The following is a 20,447-nucleotide window of genomic DNA, read 5'->3' as shown; positions in this document are numbered from 1 at the left end:
GAGGCGTCTTTTAAATGATTCTAGGGGGCTCAGGACAGGGGGTGGAGACTGGACGGAATAACAGGGGCCCGGCGCGCTTCGAACAGACGGGGCGGGGCTATAAGGTGAGATTTTTGTTATGTTACCAAAGGCCCTCTTTCTCTTTCGTAATTGTTTTGCTATAAACCGCTTATCCAACTTTCATCGCAACTCAATGCCAATGCCATAGAGGCTAAAATTATTAAGGGTTATCTTGGCCCTATACTGTTTGTTTTTTAACCTTTCATACTTACTGTTAGTTATATTCAATACATGGAGAACAGCACATTACACCACACCACAGTAGGCTACTGAAATCTTTACATTGCATTTCCAGTTCCTTCAGCACTGTACAGAATAGACTTTAAAGTGTTGCTAACAAATCATGGATAGTTTAGACCCTGAATTCATAAGTTGGGCTCCACGGTCGCAGGTCAGCTCAGAACAAATTGAAAGTCTTAGATGTGCCCAAGTGCAGCCATTTTTAGAACATTTCTCTGTTCATATGTCTATTATTTAGCAATCTGGCACTCAATTTCATAATTTCTCTTTTAATTATATAGTTCTCTCTCTTTTATGTATTTTGTTCTTTCTTTGAAAGTTCCATATATTTCATCCATTAACTTTTTTTTATTGAAATTATATATATATATATATATATGAAGAGTTTCAAAACGCTATAAATCCATTTTTGAAAACAATGATAAGTCATGTTATTTAATTTAATATTTCAAGTAATATCAATAAAATTGCAGTTCGGTTTGATTGAGTAAAGATAAATCAGATAATAATTCCCAGTTACATTTCCATATACAGTACAGTGTGTGTGTGTGTAGAGAGAGTGAGTGAGAGAGAGAAAGTTTGTATTATTTCGTTTCACTTTGTTTTTATTTTTCCTTTGAATGTTTGAATGTTCCTTAAAATAAAGATTGTATTTGGTAGTTTTGAAAATGTATTTTCATTTTCCTCCATGCCGCCCCCTGTGCCTCAGGCCAGATTAATGATCTTGAGCTCCTCAGACCTGTGCTCCGCTGAAAGAATGGCTCCTTACATTTCACAGAACTCTGGCCAATTCACTTCAACACAACTCATGTTAGTTAATACTGTAGGCTTTCTCAAGAAGCAGGCTTTTGTGTGTGTGAGGAAAAAGCAATCCAGGTAGAAAAACGTGCTTGAATTATTCAAGTGTACCACAGGGCAATAGCGAGCCTTTTGAGGAATGTTGCCATATTTTTTCCACAACAATCCACAACATGGAAGAATAATACAGTATTCAGTACAAGTATTTTACTGAATTCGTAGTATTCAGACCCTTTCAAGTTTTCCACATTCAGACTCATCTTGAAATGGATTCAATTCGGGTTTTTTTCTCATCAATCTACACACAATACACCAACACCCCACAAAAAATCAGGTGTTTGGAGTGTTTTGTAAATTTATAAAAAAAATAAAAGTCTGAAATATTCCATTTACATAAGTATTCAGACCCTTTGTTATGACACCTTGAGCTCTGGTGCATACTTCTATCAATGGTCCTTAAAGGGACACCAGGCAACGTTTTTGTGTTAACTCACCTTCGTAAGTCGGTATATGGTTAAATGACTCATTACAGGGCGAATGAAGACTCTCTCGCCCGCCCCTACTGCCTGTAGGAAGAATATCCCGCTTGCAAGTTCAGTGTATCGTACCCGGCGACCGAAGCAGTTTCAGTTTCCATCCTGCATCCACAGCACAGAGGCAGATAACGAAACGCTAGCGATTGTTGCAAAAGTGTGTATAATGGCAGAGCCGGCAAAGAAGCAGCGAAAACCCTTGACGGAAGATGCAAAGAAAAGGAAAAGAGCTTCAGACCGAGCGAGGGGGAGTTTCGTAGAGAAAAAGCATCAGGCTTGCCTGGTGTCCCTTTAAGATGCTTCTACAACTTGATTAGAGTCCATCTGTGCCTAAATTAATTCATTGGCCATTATTAAGACAGGCAGACATCTCTCTACATCTTTCTACGTATGTCAGAGTGAAAACCAAGCCACACGGTCGAGACAATTGTCCGTAGACCTGCAAGACAGGGTTGAGTGAAGACACAGATCTGGGCAAGGATTCAAAAACATTTCTGCAGCATTGAAAGTGCCCAAAAGCACGGTAGCCTCCATCATTCTCAAATGGAAAAGTTTGGAACTAACAGTCTTCCTAGATCTGGCCGCTCAGCCAAACTGAATCCGGGACAAAGGGCCTTGGTCGGACAGGTAACCAAGGACCCAATGGTCACTATGAATGAGATCTAGAGTTCCTTTAAGAAGATGAGAGAAGCATAAAGAAGGACAAACATCAGTGCAGCTTAGTGCCTGGTTTGTTCCACACACAGTGTTGCGAATTGTGGCCAAATAGTTAGTCTTTGTTTCATCAGACTAAATGATTTTACTTCTCATGGTCTGAGAGTCGTTCAGGTGCTTTTTGGGAAACTCCTGGCAGATAATGGCTTCCATCTGGCCACTCTACCATAAAGGCCTGATTGGTGGAGTGATGCACTGATGTTTGTCCTTCTTTACACTTCTCTCATCCTCTCAAAAGAACTCTGGATCTCATTCATAGTGACCATTGGGTCCTTGGTTACCTGTCTGACCTAGGCCCTTCGTTCCGGATCTAGGACGACTGTTAGTTGTTCCAAACTTTTCCAGTTGAGAGTAATGGAGGCTACTGTGCTCTTGGGCACTTTCAATGCTGCAGATTTTTTTTGTATCCTTTTTGTATGCGCACAGTATTAAAATATATTGGGGGGGGGGGGGGTTGCTTTGACACTGTATTCACCATAGGAAAGTTGCACATGCTCTACAGATTATTGTTGTCTAAACAATAGGGATAAATATCAAACAGACTGTATAGAATATAATATACTATAATATACTATAAAATACTACAGTGCTGGCCAAAAGTATTGGCACCCATGCTAAAGTTGACTGAAAAGAGGAATATAAAATCATCTTTTGGAAATTGATCTTAACTTAAGTGAAAAATGAGGAAATATCTAACCTTTAAGGACACCAATTTTCTTTGTGAATGAATAATGTATCATAAATAAATAAATGTTCCTCCTTAAAATACAGGGGTCATAAGTATTGGCACCCCTATGTTAAATTCCCATAGAGACAGGCAGATTTGTATTTTTAAAGGCCAGTTATTTCATGGATCCAGAATACTGGCCTGATGAAGTTACCTTGGCCTTTGGAATTAAAATAGCCCCACATCATCACATACCCTTCACCATACCTAGAGATTGGCATGGGTGTTCCCTTCTTCAGGGGTTCACTCTTTATTACGACAACCCTCTATTACGACATACCGTTATTACGACATCCCTATATTTAGACATGCCCCTACTCCGACTTTTTTTAGTAGCCTACCGCTATTCCGACATTACCAATCCTCATTTTCAAGTTATCTCAGTTCCTGTATCCTGTCAAATTCCAACATCCTAGATGCATGGATGAGCTGTAGTCATGTCATCTGCACCTGCAGTACGGTGTTCATTTTAGGACATCCTCAGACTCAGGTGTCAGACTCAGAAAAACATTGGTCATCTTCAGACAAAACAGCCTCAGCGTCAGAAAAACCTCTGTCATCTTCAGACAAAACTGCATCAGCGTCAGAAAAACCTCTGTCATCTTCAGACAAAACTGCCTCAGCGTCAGAAAAACCAGACTCAGGTGTCAGACTCAGAAAAACATCTGTCATTTTCAGGCAAAACTGCCTCAGCTTCAGAAAAACTTCTGTCATCTTCAGACAAAACTGCCTCAGCGTCAGAAAAACCTCTGTCATCTTCAGACAAAACTGCATCAGCGTCAGAAAAACCTCTATCATCTTCAGACAAAACTGCCTCAGCGTCAGAAAAACCAGACTCAGGTGTCAGACTCAGAAAAACATCTGTCATTTTCAGACAAAACTGCCTCAGCTTCAGAAAAACCTCTGTCATCCTCAGATAAAACTGCTTCAAACCAAACTGAGTCAGGTCTCAGAAAAAACGCTGTCAGAAAAAGTGGAGTCAGGTCTCAGAAAATCAGGTCTCAGAAAAAACGCTGTCAGAAAAAGTGGAGTCAGGTCTCAGAAAAAACACTGTCAGAAAAAGTGGAGTCAGGTCTCAGAAAATCAGGTCTCAGAAAAGTATTAAGTATTAAATAAAGACAAATGTGCTAGGCCATGATGTAATACCATATAATACCATTATAAAACGTTAGCAGTTGTCATTGTCATTGCACAACAATAATAGACAGACATAAAGATAGACAGGTACTTGAAATGTAATGTAACAATAACTGCAGCGTTGTTGAATTCATTTGATATGTGATGTTATCTTAACTTATTTAGAGAAATGTGCCTTGTTGTTGGTACCTGCTATTTCATGTATTATCATAATGGTATTATATGGTATTACATCATGACATAGCACATTTGTCTTTATGGGGGTTTGGGAATAATGATGTGATGATAATGATGCAGGTTTCTTACTGGTAGGTAGTACAACTGGGAAACGGTTAGCAAAAGTAAGAAATAATGGTCCAGGTGTCGTTCTGGACTTTCGTGGTGGAAAAATGCTTAACCCACTTTTCCCTAGCTCATTGAATGTACCGTAATCCTACGAAAAACAAATTATTTTGCTGTATGTAGTACGTAGCTTACAGAATGTGCCTTACAGCAGCTGCTAATGTTACTAGCGAAGTGAGGTTAGCTAAGTTACATCCATGGATTTCCTACAATGTGTATACCATTGGATCACTTTCTACCTTTACTTATCATTTCTACATCTAACCAAGCACCAAATATAACATGCCAGTGACCAGGCTTGGAATTTCACCATTCTGGGGGCAAGGCCACTTGGCCTCCAGTTGGGCATATTTGGTGGGGGGCACAAAGGCCACATGGGCACCAAGGCCAAAGTTAACTATACAGTAGTAGGCTATAAAAATGATCAAAGTTGTATTTAGCCTATTCACTGCAGTAGACCTGCATCATTGTATGAAACATTACAAAAACATGAAACATGACATATTACATATAACTGTAAATCATCTGATCATCTAATAAAAACAGATATCTAGGCTATATATAACATTTATTTTATATTTGGCCTGCTATGAAATCATGTATTGAACAATTTAAATTTAAGCACAGCTCATCTTTAAGAAACTCAAATAGCCTAGATGCATGCTTAGCATTTTGTGATCAGGCTACTTTCACAAACTTTTAGTCAGCTGTCCTCTGATTTACCAATATCTAGGCGATATTTGTAACATTTATTTTGTATTTGGCCCGTTATGAAATCATGTGGAACAATTTAAACACCTTGTAAAACTTAAAGCCCAAATTTGGAGACATCAATGCATGTCGAAATGTACTGCAAATTCAAAACTGGATTACTCTGGAACGGCTAACTGTACAGGGGACTGCTTTACACCTTTATGTTCGGTAAGGTCTGCTGTTTATTCTGATATGTGGTTTGTCATGTGTTAAAAGAAGGGTTCGTAAAGTATTCCACCGAGATGAATGGGTAGGGCGATCATGGACGCAAAACCTTCAGTAGAATGTATGATTAAATTGAATTATATTATTTACTTTACTCGCGAACCGTTCAACACAGCAATTATCGGCTAACATTGTTTAAAAGCTGAGATGCTCTTTCATGTGACATCACTTGTGATGTCTGTGTGATGAATAGGCTACTTCGCGAGTAGTTCAACTGAGAAGAATGGGTGAATTTGGACGCACTTTCTTGCGATGTCACTTTCTCCACTGCGTAAAAGACTAAATGAATTTGCGCTGTGAATGCTAAGATTATTTTGACAGGCCGCAGGCTAAATAAAAATCGCTATTAATAGGACACAAAGCAGAATATTGAAAGAAGGGGGCACCAAGGCCACCGTGGCCTGTAAACCTATGATTTTCAAAGGGGCTTCACGGCCAACGCAAGGGGCTACCACGGCCGTCGTGGCCGCCGTGAAATTCCTACCCTGCCAGTGACAGAATAACGTATTAAGCATAATATTAAACTCACCGTTCTGTATCCGTCGTCTTCTTCTGTCCCCACAATAACTTTTCATTTGAGACTTTTTCGTCTGACTCTGTTTTTTCTGACAGCGTTTTTTCTGAGACCTGATTTTCTGAGACCTGACTCCACTTTTTCTGACAGCGTTTTTTCTGAGACCTGACTCCAATTTTTCTTACAGCGTTTTTTCTGAGACCTGATTTTCTGAGACCTGACTCCAATTTTTCTGACAGCGTTTTTTCTGAGACCTGACTCCACTTTTTCTGAGGCAGTTTGGTTTGAAGCAGTTTTATCTGAGGATGACAGAGGTTTTTCTTACGCTGAGGCAGTTTTGTCTGAAGATGACAGAAGTTTTTCTGAAGCTGAGGCAGTTTTGTCTGAAAATGACAGATGTTTTTCTGAGTCTGACACCTGAGTCTGTTTTTTCTGACGCTGAGGCAGTTTTGTCTGAAGATGACAGAGGTTTTTCTGACGCTGATGCAGTTTTGTCTGAAGATGACAGAGGTTTTTCTGACGCTGAGGCTGTTTTGTCTGAAGATGACCGATGTTTTTCTGAGTCTGACACCTGAGTCTGAGGATGTCCTAAAATGAACACCGTACTGCAGCTACATCAACAATCCACCCGCCATCCACTCCAAACAATGTTTTTCCCAATAATTGATATCGGCACACATTTCAGTCAAAACCTTAGGTGATTTTGAACTGGCCATGTGAATAAATGTTACACATTATATGTAAAACACAGGTAGCTCTCCTCATTTTATTCTCTAAGCTCTCAGGGGGGGAAACGGTCGGAAACTCCATGCATCAAACAAACTGTGCGTGCAGGCCACCTATTAGCCTAATTCATTAATGGCCGTCAAGCAATGGCCAATTGCGCAAAGACAGGCGGAATTCTTGCTCCAGTAGCCTAAACCACTTCAGTGAACGTTCAAATAACCCCCAGAGTTCAGTGTCCATCAGGGTGTTCAAACTGCGTGTGCGATATATTCAAGTAGCTTATATTGCATTTTAGAGGACAATGATAAAGCCATGTGCAACGCATTCTGGCTTGCCAGCAGGTTGGATAAACTCAATTTACTACACATTATCACCCGGAGAGAAGAAATACTCTTTTCTGATTGGCTGGCGGGGTGGCCTTTAATTCTGAATAACAGGACACCGTTCCATATCAATGCTTATGAATGGTAACTATAACAACCATAGTAGGACGACGGTTGCAGCGCTCTAGAATCTTTTGGTTGCAGGCTTCCCAACAATGGAATCAACTGTAAACAAGCTAACTGTCCATGCTAAAGTTGTACAACAAGCTGAACTAGTGAGCTTCTTTTTAAACAGAACCGCGTGTTTACAGTGTTTACAGTGGCAACCGGGTGATAAGCGGGATAACGGCCTTCGAGGTGTGTCCAGTTATACGGAATTAATGGACTTGGGCGGAGGCAACTCCGCAACTCCGCTGCGCGTCGGGGAGTTTTTGCCCCTCGCCCTCGTCCATTAATTCCGTATAACAGGACACCTCGGCGGCCGTTATCCCTTACATAATGTAGGCTAGGAATATATCTTTTATATGTCATGCGTGCAGTTGTTGAATTGCACATAACATGTCTGCATATTTATTTAGTCTTCTTTCTCTCGAATAGGCTAGCGCATGCATTATCATGGCCCTATAATTGTGCAAAGACAGGCGGGATATCCGACGCTCCAGTAGCCTGAACCACTTCACAACGAACGTTCAAATAACCCCCAGAGTTCAGTGTCTATCAGTCCCAACATTTAGAAACATAATCGAAAAGTCCAAGCGTGAATTGGGTGTGTTTTGATTTTGAGAGAGACTGGAGAAGGGCCGTATGTCTCACAGCAACTGCGATAACCTTGTTTTTTGAAGGCTATCCTAACCTCAAATATCCACATCTAATGAGGGTCGGCGACTATCCAATACCCAATAGCCTACTATTTGCAATACCCTCGATATGAATATTATTGGAAAGTTTAGTTTATGGCCGTTCGTGTGAGTACAATAACTTAATTTTGTACATTTTACCAAAACGACTGGTTTCGCCTTGCAGGGTCACATTTCATTTGTTGTCTTATCTTTTTTTATTCAAAACAATTCGTAATAATATTGACAATAACAATAACAAAATAACAATTCGTGAAAATTAATGTTAATGCCGCCACTTCGACAATTAGACGCCAATGTCTAAGTAGCGGTATGTCGGAATAGCAGCATGTAGGCTAACCGGTGTTATTTCAGTTAGCCAGCTAATAGGCTAACTGAAATAACACCCATGCCAATCTCTAGGTATGGTGAAGGGTATGTGATGATGTGGGGCTATTTTAATTCCAAAGGCCAAGGTAACTTTATCAGGATGCACAGTATTCTGGATCCATGAAATAACTGGCCTTTAAAAATACAAATCTGCCTGTCTCTATGGGAATTTACAATAGGGGTGCCAATACTTATGACCCCTGTATTTTAAGGAGGAACATTTATTTATTTATGATACATTATTCATTCACTAAGAAAATTGGTGTCCTTAAAGGTTAGATATTTCCTAATTTTTCACTATTCCTATTTCCAAAAGATGATTTTATATTCCTCTTTTCAGTCAACATTAGCATGGGTGCCAATACTTTTGGCCAGCACTGTATAATATACTATATAGTCTATGGGGGCAAAAACTAAATGCTGAATGAAAACCTTTAAATTCCCTCACACATCATCCAACAGTCCTGCACTTTAAATTCCCTCACACATCATCCAACAGTCCTGCACTTTAAATTCCCTCACACATCATCCAACAGTCCTGCACTAAACATTGCTGTCTCCATGTTCTACCTGGATTAATTGTGTTTATAATGTGGTTAGAGATGCCTCAGTCTGATTCCATTTTGATGAACGATAAATGAAGTCTTTACCAACCAACACAACGACGACTAAGAAGCCCTTTCATCATTGTATGCGCCAAACAAGGACTGTTTGTTTCAGAAAATCTCTTGTTTACCTTCAATCCAACTATAGCTTTAATCAGCTAAACTGTAGGCTATACTGTACTGAAAGGCTGTACTGAAATATGCCACTCACTCCTTGAACTGAAAACAATTCTATCCTTAGGGATCTAACCTCAAGCTGGGGTGTGTTTAGGCAAATGTACTGGCTAACAAAGCATACACTCACTCAACACTCCATACTTTACTCCACAGAGTACAAACACAAAGACTGTGACAAAAATACTTTTATTTATTAATCTTTTTATTACTCCATTTGAATGCTGTAAATTACTGCAGTGAATAACTGAATTACTGGAATGAAATGTAATGCTAAAGAAAACACAACAGAATATGTTCAGCATGTTCATGTTCAGCATTCTCCCAACATAAACACACACACAAATCATTTAATAACAAAACAAAAATGTTTGCAAAAAAGGAGACCTTATGACTCAGCAAACAATATGCAATGAAAAGTCTCTTCACAATGATAAACATCCTCTAGGGGAGGCCGAGGTGAGGGCAGCGCTCCTGTCTGATCGGAGTCTCTACACACAGGTGAGTTCACCTGTCGCCTTCGCATTCAAACAAACTCGGGTTCTTCGTGTCAGGTAATTCTCCTGGTACCCCACCCCTTTAGCCCTCTCCTCTGCACCACCCGTGAAGCCATGGGGTGTGTGTGTGTGTGTGAGGGGGTGTATAGGCCTGCAACAGGGAGGGTCTATCTTCACCCCTGGGGGGCATTCATGGGGCAGTTTGCGGGTTCCGAGGGGCTACTTGTGCCGGAAGCGCTTGAAGAGAGGGTGCAGGTGTTTCCCTGCAGCTGCAGCTCTGCTGCCCCTTCCAGAGTGGTACTCCATGTAGACGGCGTCATCTGCCCCAGACATGGAGCTCATCGCACCTGGCCGCCGCGAGAACTGTGACAGAGAGGGGAGGATAGAGAGAGAGAGGAGAGAGAAAGAGGGGAGGATAGAGAGAGGGGAGAGGAGAGAAAGAGGGGAGGATAGAGAGAGGAGAGAGAGAGAGAGGGGAGGATAGAGAGAGAGATAGTAAGACAGAGAGAAGGAGAGAGAGGGAGGGAGAGAGAGATAAAGAGAGAGCGAAGGAGAGAGAGGGAGGGAGAGAGAGAGAGAAGAAAAAGCAGTATGTCAGATCGAGCAATGGAGGAGCAACAATGCTGAATGTCAATACAAACACAACGCAAAGCAACACTCTGAGTGGAGTCCACAGGGGTAGTGGCCGCTTGGGACAGTAGTGCTTGGGATAATGCTTGGGACAGGCTCGACACAGAGGTGCGGAATCCACAGGGGTAGTGCCCGCTTGAGACAGGCTCGACACAGAGGTGCGGGGTGTGCGGATTTGAGTACCTGAGGCCTCCCGATGCCCATCTCTCCGCTGACCACCTCGTCCTCAGCGTCCAGGTCGGAGGCGGCGATGACCTTCTGCAGGAGCAGCTGCTGCTCGTCACGCGTGGAGAACATCAACTCTTCCTCCTCCATGCCCGCCATCTTAGTGATCACCTGGGGAGGACAGACCAGACCAGACCAGGGGGGGTTAGTGATCACCTGGAGACGAGGGGGGGTTAGTGATCACCTGGGGGGGGGGGGGTTAGTGATCACCTGGAGACGAGGGGGGGTTAGTGATCACCTGGGGGGGGGGTTAGTCATCACCTGGGGGAGGACAGGCGAGACAAGGGGGGGTTACTGGCGGCAATACAATACTTACTTATTATTTACTTACTGAAATACTTATTGGACAAAAGTACCATACATAAATACCATACATAAACACCATAAACTTACTACTAAATAGTAAAGGAAATGCACAAAATTCAGACATGAAATCTACCCAATAATGAGCACAATAACATAAAATTATTTATTATAGTAAAATATTAAAATGGAGAATATACAAATAATATGGTTGATGTTATCAGTGCAACCATGGAAGGGACAAGCACAAAATCGGAGACCTAAAATCAAACTCACCCCACCAATAATTAGTGTAATAAAAATATGGACAAAATATGGGGCATTCACTGAAGAGATTTGCTAAACACAATATTTTCATTAATTATAAGTTCATACTTTAATGTTACTTTTTACAGTTTTGCTATGACCTCTTTGGAAAAGAAATAATACATTTTTTAACTAAAAACAAACCAGACAAAGAGAGATCAAGCCCATGAGAGAGCGAGAGGGGAGGGAGAGAGAGAGAGAGAGAGAGAGAGAAGAGAGAGAGAGACGTGTGGCACGTGTGTCTCATATAACGTGTGGTAAGTGCTCAACTTTCTCCTGCTGAGCTCAAGCAGCCTCTGGCTCTTAAGACCAACGTGAGACCAACACCTACCCGCCCTGGCAAGCCTTTCTGTCTGGTCCTTTTGGGTCGCTCACCCTGCATATTACATGAACACTAATCATAACAACCTTTTAGGCCATTCACACCAAGAACGACTCCTAGAGCAATACTTTTTTTGCCATTATCGTTATAGTTCTTATGAATGTCAATGTCCACACATGAACAATAACAATAATAACATGGAGAATGATATCGGCAGGTTGGGGTTATTTCAGTTATCGTTATAGTTGTCATTCTTTGTGTAAATGGCCCCTTCAGACTTCCCAGAAAACTGTGTTTGCTATAACAGTAAACATATTCTTTCTTCCCACTCTGTCGGTCTCCCTCTCATACTGTACACTTTCACTGACTAAAAAGCTGAATTTCCATGACCTGCGATGAACAGAAAAAACAGGCCACCTTTGGTCTGAGCAAACAACCAGCCACAGTATCTTAAACATCAATTTGTTTGTGCTTTATGTACGAACTCAGATATTTTCTTCAACTTAAGTTTGGACTGCTTAAATATAGTACACAATTATGATTACATACCTCTAATAATGGCCTAATGCATTATTAATTTGCCTGAAGTCATTGTCAGGGTTCCCACTCTAAGTCAAATGTAAAATGATTTTTCCCTGACAAAAAAAAACTGAATTTCCATGACTTACTATACAATGAATGGCACAGTATACTGACCAATGATTTCAGAGCAGCCGTGCAGCATTCAAGAATCTTTTACTTTTTTAGAGCGGGAGATGAATAAATGGGCATTGAATAATCAAAGTTGGGCAAGCAGTAAAGCTAATAACCAGATATACACCAATTATGCATGGAAATATTTGTATTGATGTATTTTTATGTAAATTTTACTGCTACAACAAAAAACTGCTACAACAAAATCCCCTGATATTCCATGACTGCCCCAAAAATTATAAAATTCCCTGATTTTCCATGTCTAGAATAGACTTTCCAAAATTCCATGATATTCCAGAAATTCCATGACCCGTGGGAACCCTGGATTGCAAATTGTTGACAAGCAAGAGATGTAGTCCAATGCAGAAAAATACTGCACAGAAAACATGGCTTTTGATTAATTCCTTGGTAAATTTAAACATTCTACAAACAAAATTCCCTGATGTTTATGACTTGGCCGCAAAAAAATTATCAAATTCCATGCCATGACCTTCCATGTCTAAAACAGACTTTTTAAAATTCCATGATATTCCATGACCCATGGGAGCCCTGTGCTCTCTCTCTCTCTCTCTCTCTCGCTCTCCTTCCCCAGAGGATGACAGTGAAGTGAGTGTGTCAAGGGGGGGAAGCCCAGACCTTGAAGCTGTAGCCCTGGTCGACGAGGAAGCGCTGTCTCTTGGTGGAGTAAGCCATCTCCTGAGTGTCCTGGGACACCAGTGAGTAGAAGTAGGCGTTGTACTCCTCAGCCACCATCCCTACAGTAAACAAGGCCAGGAGGGGTGTCGTCAACAACAACCACCACCAACAACAACAACATCATCACACACAAAAATAACTATAATAACAAGAGCAGGAGGGGTGTCCTCAACAACAATGTACACAATAACAAAACTCAACATTTAACATCAATAATATCAACATAGACATTTAACATCAATAATATCAACATAGATATTAAGTTTAAAAAGCAATACAACTTACATTATTATGTTATATTGTTGTAAACAATTATAATAAAACAATAATATACAAAATATTTTGTATAAGAAATGTAATCCTTCATAGATCTGGAAAGTAAACGAATCCAGTCTTTTCATGCCATCTAATCTCTCCACACAGCCGAGCCGCTAATCCACAGTTCAGTTAGATCAGGCATGAACGCTCCGCTGCGCCAGGCTCCGAGCATGTGAACGAGTGTGATGCCTGGAAAGCTCCGGGAACGACTGACTGCTCGACTGAAAGCCCCGGCACTAAGATTAGCTAGTCAGAGGCTTAAACTCCTTAACAGATATTACGGATGCCGGAGGGTTACCTGGTTTGGCCCTCCAGATTTACGGGTTTACAGGTTAAGGATGTCTTAGGGCTATCTGGTTTCACCACTCGCGGTTTACCTGGTTTAACCCCAGAGCTACCCGATTTCACCTCTGCAGTGAACCTGTTTGCACATTTGAATGCCCATCTGCAGGGTCCTGTACCCCTGTGATCGCTTGGTGCCCGAGGGGGCACAATATGACTGCAGATGCTGCATATAAATATTGCTGGATTTAAACATATAAAGCAAAGGAATGCCTAGAGGAGTCACTCCATTCAGTATGGATAATTAAAATTCAGTGTTTTCAACTTAATGAGGAAAAAAAACCTCACTGAACAAAACAATAAAAAAAAAGGTGGTGCACTATGTATTTATGAAAAAGGCAAATATCGTTGGACACTTTTCCGCTTTGAGTTGAACTTTTTTTCAATTGGAGGCACTCAGCCGTTCTGGACGCTTAAGCAGTGCACGGCGCTTATTGCGGTCTGATCGCGGGCTGATCGCGGGCTCACCCTTCTTGGCACGGAGGACTCTGCCGAGTCTCTGCGCTTCCTGTCTCCGGGAGCCGCCGTGAGACGAGATCTGGATGAGAACATTCGCTTCGGGCAAGTCAAAGGAGGTGTCACCCACCTGAGAGATGGAGAATGAGAGAGAGAGAGAGAGAAGGAGGAGAAAGGGGGGGGGGGGGGGGAGTAGGTGAAAAGGCCACTGGTAGGGAATATGCCTTGCCATTTTTGTTATTGAATGTACATAGATAGAGAGACAAAGAGAAAAGGAGAGAGAGAAAGAGAGAGTGTGAAAGAGAGAAAGAGACAGAGAGAAAAAAAGAGAAAGAGTGAGTGAGTGAGTGTGTGAGAGAGAGAGAGACAGACAGAGAGAGAGACAGAGAGAGAGTGAGTGAGTGTGAGAGTGAGAGAGAGAGACAGAGAGAGAGACAGAGACAGAGAGAGAGAGAGTGAGAGTGTGTGAGAGAGAGAGAGAGGCCATCATGACACGTGTCCACTACAGTTTCTCCTTCTCAGCTCACACAGCTCTGGCCTCCAGGCCAACGTGAGGACTCCCACCTGCCCTTCCTGGCTCTTGCACTTCCTGGCACCAGAGCCCAAGCTCATTACTCCACACTCATGTGGTCTCCTGTGGCGTGTAAGCCCCCTCTTCACCATCTCTCTTTCCAGGAAATCAAACTGTTCTAAACTAACAAACTAACAATCGGGCATAGCAACAATAACTAAGGGGGTGTGGCTTTTGCCATCGGTCAATTTCTGAGGAACAGCATTAAACTCTCTGTTGGACATCAGACTTCCCATCAGAAATGGAACTGGTTTATTTGTGTAAAAAAAAAAAAAAGGGCTGAAATTCCAACTACTCAAATCAAACAAAAATTTCACATGCACTCATACTTTTAGAAGTACAGTTAAAGGCGCTGCTGGGTAACGTCACTTCTGTTGACATTCAAACTAAACAGAAAGCTAGCTCGCTACTTCCTCCCCCTCCCTCCTGTGCAATTGAAACTCTACTAAACGTGCATCTCATCAGTGATTTGCTGGAACAGTTTATGTTTTTATGGGCAAGGTTTGCCCAAGTTGTTTTGTGGCCGTTTTTGGAGCCTGGGTTGTCCACAGAGATCGTGTTTTTTTACAGTGTATTCAGGACACAGGCAGCTAGCGGATGGTGAGGTGACGTTTGCTGTAAGTGACAAAAAATGTTTTAGCCTAAAAAACATATGGCATCGCTTAGAGCACCTTTAAGAACAAAATTATTCATACCCCTGGTAAATATTGAAAATGACACTGCCACATGGTTAAAGGTTGTAAGACAATGTGGTAGAAAAATGGAATTAATGGAATTGGAAAAAAATGGAATTTTTTTTTTACATTTTTATGAAAAATGGCATGTCCACAATTATTCATGAATGAATGAATGAATGAATGAATATATAAATGTTGGTTAGTGTTGGTTGGGGTCAGGTTTACCTCTCATTTGGCCGCAAACTTCCAGTGAACATCTGGTGACAAACCTAATTTGCATATGACATTGCTGCAATTTGTTCGGTCCTGTTTGAACCAACTAAATTCCTCTCCCTTCTTCTCACCATTAACCAGGCACTATTGGTTCTCATCTCTATAGGGTTGGTAAAGCACAGGCACTATTGGTTCTCATCTCTATAGGGTTGGTAAAGTACAGGCACTATTGGTTCTCATCTCTATAGGGTTGGTAAAGTACAGGCACTATTGGTTCTCATCTCTATAGGGTTGGTAAAGTACAGGCACTATTGGTTCTCATCTCTATAGGGTTGGTAAAGTACAGGCACTATTGGTTCTCATCTCTATAGGGTTGGTAAAGTACAGGCACTATTGGTTCTCATCTCTATAGGGTTGGTAAAGTACAGGCACTATTGGTTCTCATCTCTATAGGGTTGGTAAAGTACAGGCACTATTGGTTCTCATCTCTATAGGGTTGGTAAAGCACAGGCACTATTGGTTCTCATCTCTATAGGGTTGGTAAAGCACAGGCACTATTGGTTCTCATCTCTATAGGGTTGGTAAAGCACAGGCACTATTGGTTCTCATCTCTATAGGGTTGGTAAAGCACAGGCACTATTGGTTCTCATCTCTATAGGGTTGGTAAAGCACAGGCACTATTGGTTCTCATCTCTATAGGGTTGGTAAAGTACAGGCACTATTGGTTCTCATCTCTATAGGGTTGGTAAAGTACTGTATGTCATTACGGCCAATATTACAGCTGAATTTTACCATTATTCCTGACCTTCAGTTACAGCGGGGAAAATAAGTATTGAACACGTCAACATTTTTTTCAGTAAGTATACTTCCAATGATGCTACTTGCATGAAATTTTCACCAGACATTAGTATTAACTCAGATAACCCACTCATATAAAAAATCCAAACATTACAGTCCATAGGTAGAGTTATGTGTAATAAAGTGGAATGACACAGGAAAAAAGTATTGAACACGCCTGCTGAAATTTCTTAAATACTTTGTGGAAAAGCCTTTATTCGTAATGACAGCTTCAAGGCATTTCCTGTATGACGAAACTAACCAGTTACAGTGTTCTGGTGTGATTTTGGCCCATTCTTTTCAACAGATAGTCCTTTAATATTGAAGATTCCAGGGGTCCCTCTCGTGAATCCTGATCTTTAGTTAACTTCCAAAACTGTTCAATTGGATTGAAGTCAGGGCCTTGATTTCCTTACTCTGAAACCAATTGAGAGTTTCCTTTGCTGAATGGTTTGAATCATTGTCCTGCTGGAAGGTCTAGCCATGTCTCATCCTCATCATCCTGGTCGATGGTCAAGATTCTCCCAGACCAAAATGACTCAATTCATCATTCCTTCAACTGTATGAAGTCTGCTAGTACCATGAGATGAAAAACAGCCCATACCATAATGCCACCACCTCCAAACCTCACTGTTGGTTGGGTATTTTTAGGGTGATGCACAGTGCCATTTCTCCTCCAAATATGGTGTGTAGTATGACATCCAAAAAGTTCAATTTTGCTCTCGCCTGACCAGAAAACATTCTCTCAGTATTTCATAGGATTGTCCAAATGTTGTGTAGCAAACTTTCAACGAGCTTTGACATGTTTTTCTTCAGCAATAGAGTCATGCGGGATGAGTGTGCATAGAGGCCATGGCGGTGGAGTGCATTACCTATGATTTTCTCTGTAACAACTGTACCAAGTCTTTCTGGAGCTTTCTCCGAGTGGTCCTTGGCTCTTGGGCTACTCTTCTGACTATCCTTCTGACTTCCTGGTCAGAAATCTTGCAAGGAGATCCTGTGCATGGCCAGTGATGATGCAGTGATGTTCCTTCCACTTGCAGATAATGGCTCCAATACTGCTTGCTGGATGCTTCGGAAGTTTTGATGGTCATCTGTAACCAGTTCCATGGATATGTTTTGCAAAAATAAGGTTGCAAAGGTCTTGGGAGAGCTCTTTGCTTTTACCCATTATGAAATGTTTCTTGTTTGACACCTTGGTAACAAAAAACCTTTTTATAGCCCACCAGTATGTACTAACCCAGCTTATATCAATTTTCACAGATAGGAGGGATAATTTATCTAACTACTTATAGATTCCAGTTTGTTCTTTGCCATTTCTTGCCTTTGTGTACTGCTTTTTCTTAGCGTGTTCAATACTTTTTCCCTGTGCCATTCCACTTTTTTACTCATAACTCTACTTTTAGACATTAATGTTTGGATTTTTATATATGTGTGGATTACCTAAGTTAATACTAATGTCCGGTGAAAATTTCATGCGAATAGCCTCACTGGAAGTATACTTACTGAAAAAAATGTTGACGTGTTCAATACTTATTTTCCCCGCTGTATATCACCGTGGTAATACCTGGATCCTTAAGAAAGAACCACAACACACGGAACCAACTATGAATGTTGCCAATTCATTTCTCAAAAATATGCAATATCTGGATGTAAGACTTTTAAGGCCTAAAATTGAGATGATTACATTTTAGACTTTTTAAGATGCCGCAGCAACCGTGTTACTTGTGGCTCTTAACGACTTTGTGGAAGTGGTGGTCCAAGGTTACCTTGGAGATAAAGATGGTGGTGGTCCAAGGTTACCTTGGAGATAAAGATGGAAAGATGGTGGTGGTCCAAGGTTACCTTGGAGATAAAGATGGTGGTGGTCCAAGGTTACCTTGGAGATAAAGATGGTGTTGATCTTGGGATTGTGTTTGAAGTTCTGTAGAATCTGCATGCGCTCCCCTTGCGACGTGGGTCCATAGATGTAAGGTCTGCCAGGGGGAACGAAAGACAATAAATGGTGACCACTAGGACATGGACGTCCTGAAGTGGTTCAATCCCATTCGAAGGGAACCCCAAAGGCAGTTGACCGTCACTACACGACTGCAGGCCAGAGGCAAACATGGCCATAGAAAGCATCATCACACAAAGGAAGAGGTAGGACTTACTGTATATATATATTACACTGATAATACATTATATCAACATAATACACAGACATCATATATAAACATGTTACACTGGTATTACTTTATATCTAAATATTACACTGACTTTACATTATTATTACTCTTCTGACACGGACCAGCAGACTTGTTAAATGAATAAAGACATTTCTCCAAAAAACATTTAAAGGTCCAGTATGTAGGAAATAATGGAAAATAAACTGTAACCATTCCAAAAATGATCACCATATGTTGTCAGAGAGTGAGGAAACACGATGAATTGAAGTAATGGCTTATTTGACAACATTACTCTAACCCGTGAAACCCCGTAAAACCCACGAAAAAAAATCAGTTACGGGGCGGAATCTCTTGGAATTTTCGTTTATGGTTTGAACGATTAATTCTAGAATAGCGTATTAATAATGGGCTAGCGCGTCCTCCTATTTGGGTTGCCAAATTAGCAAAGGCCAACTGTCAACAGCTGTCAGTTGTAGTCATGAACGCCTACAAGAGGCAGGCAAATTTCCAAAATTAAAACAAGAAACAAATTAAGTGGACATCGGAGGAGCTTCCTGAGATGGTGACGTCTTCGTCAAACTAAGAATATCAAGTCTGACGCAGAGCTGGCCATATTTCTCCACAACAGGTAGCCTATGCTAAACTTCTAAAATCTGCATCGCTAACTTCAGCTAAATATGTTACGTTGGTTAGAGAGGTATTTTTTATTTTCACTGTTTCCGTAATGTGTAGCTGGGTCATGGTTGAAGAAACGTTAAAGCAGCTGCAGGTCAACTAACGTTAGCTAAGTCTTTATTACATCTGGCAACCCAGAAGAGGCTCGCGTCTGGTAGTCTTGAGAACGTTCACCAGTGTTTTGATTTTGGCCTACAGAACGTTCGTTAACAATCCTACAAATCGCACCTTTAAAGACATTTCTGTTTTTTTATTTTTTTATTTTGTTGTTGTTTTGTGACCTCTGCTGCTAAAAGAAATAGTTCTTCACGCAAAAAGTTTGTTGTGTTTCACGTTACATGATAATACTATAATATTTATGTTTTTAAAAAAAATAAATAGAGAGTTTATAGCAAAGATTTTTGATTTATAGCTTAATAAATGAAGAAGTAGTTCTTTTAAACAGCCTTCATCTTCGTTGTTTTATAAAAAAGTATGCATCACTGTCAACATGGTCCTACTTGACTCTCTGCGGCTACGGAGTAGAGCTGCTCGGATAAGCCACTTCATTCATTCAATCTCACACCTCCTTCCCTCTCTTAGCCCAACCAACTCAAGCATGTGTGTGTCCTCATAGGCCCTAGGAACTTAATTCATTCAATCTCACACCTCCTGTGTGTTTGCAGCATGTGTGTGTTTGCAGCATGTGTGTGTCCTCATAGGCCCTAGGAACTTAGGGGTTTCGTAGAAACGGCAAAGCTGCTGTAGACTTACTACGAACTAACAGACTGATTAGTGCTGCACGCTGCACGCTCAATAAGGCCCAATAAGGTCTCTCTAAAATAAGGTCTCTCTAAGTCCGGAAAACCCTGCAACAGAGCGGACCGTACACATCAGCGCTGACCAGTAGAAAACAAATAATAAACAACAAAACAACCCAACCCCCCACCCCCTTAAACTTTGTCATATTGTGGGCAGGGTAGGAATTTCATGGCGGCCACGACGGCCATGGCCGTCGTAGCCCCTTGCGTTGGCCGTGACGCCCCTTTGAAAATCAGAGGTGTACAGGCCACGGTGGCCTTGGTGCCCCCTTCTTTAAATATTCTGCTTTGCGTCCTACTAATAGCGATATATATTAAGCCTATGGCCTGTCAAAACAATCTTAGCATTCACAGCGCAAATTACGCAGTGGAGAAAGTGACAGCGCAAGTAAGAATGTCCAAATTCACCCATTCTTCTCAGTTGAACTACTCGCGAAGTAGCCTCATCACACAGACATCACAAGTATCACATGAAAGAGCTTTTTTTGTCGCCTAGATATAGGTAAATCAGAGGACAGCTGACTAAGAGTTTGTGAAAGTAGCCTTAATGATCACAAAATGCTAAGCATGCATCTAGGCTATTTGAGTTTCTTAAAGCTGAGCTGTGCTTAAATTCAATAC

At 41.2% G+C, this 20,447-nt stretch overlaps 1 protein-coding gene across 1 annotated transcript in view; it reads right to left on the bottom strand.

Annotated features, from left to right (window-relative positions):
• Positions 1-9,270: 9,270 nt before the first annotated feature.
• The window catches only part of ercc3 (excision repair cross-complementation group 3), a 23,975-nt gene continuing 12,798 nt past the window's right edge, over positions 9,271-20,447 (bottom strand). The window contains exons 11-15 of the mRNA XM_076302824.1: positions 18,063-18,159; positions 13,898-14,015; positions 12,710-12,828; positions 10,408-10,560; positions 9,271-9,957 (exon numbers count right to left, since the gene is read on the bottom strand). Of these exons, the coding sequence (XP_076158939.1) occupies positions 9,814-9,957; positions 10,408-10,560; positions 12,710-12,828; positions 13,898-14,015; positions 18,063-18,159 (631 nt within the window). The 3' untranslated portion in view covers positions 9,271-9,813. The remainder of the gene's footprint in view (positions 9,958-10,407; positions 10,561-12,709; positions 12,829-13,897; positions 14,016-18,062; positions 18,160-20,447) is intronic.

Source organism: Alosa pseudoharengus, unplaced genomic scaffold (genome assembly GCF_046254945.1).
Source record: "Alosa pseudoharengus isolate Yale_2024_CS ecotype anadromous, Long Island Sound unplaced genomic scaffold, YU_APseudo_1.1 YU_APseudo_1.1_scf_24, whole genome shotgun sequence".
In the NCBI taxonomy this organism is placed as follows: domain Eukaryota; kingdom Metazoa; phylum Chordata; class Actinopteri; order Clupeiformes; family Clupeidae; genus Alosa; species Alosa pseudoharengus.
Note: the sequence above shows the minus strand (reverse complement) of the source record. Positions and strands in the feature narration are given on the sequence as shown.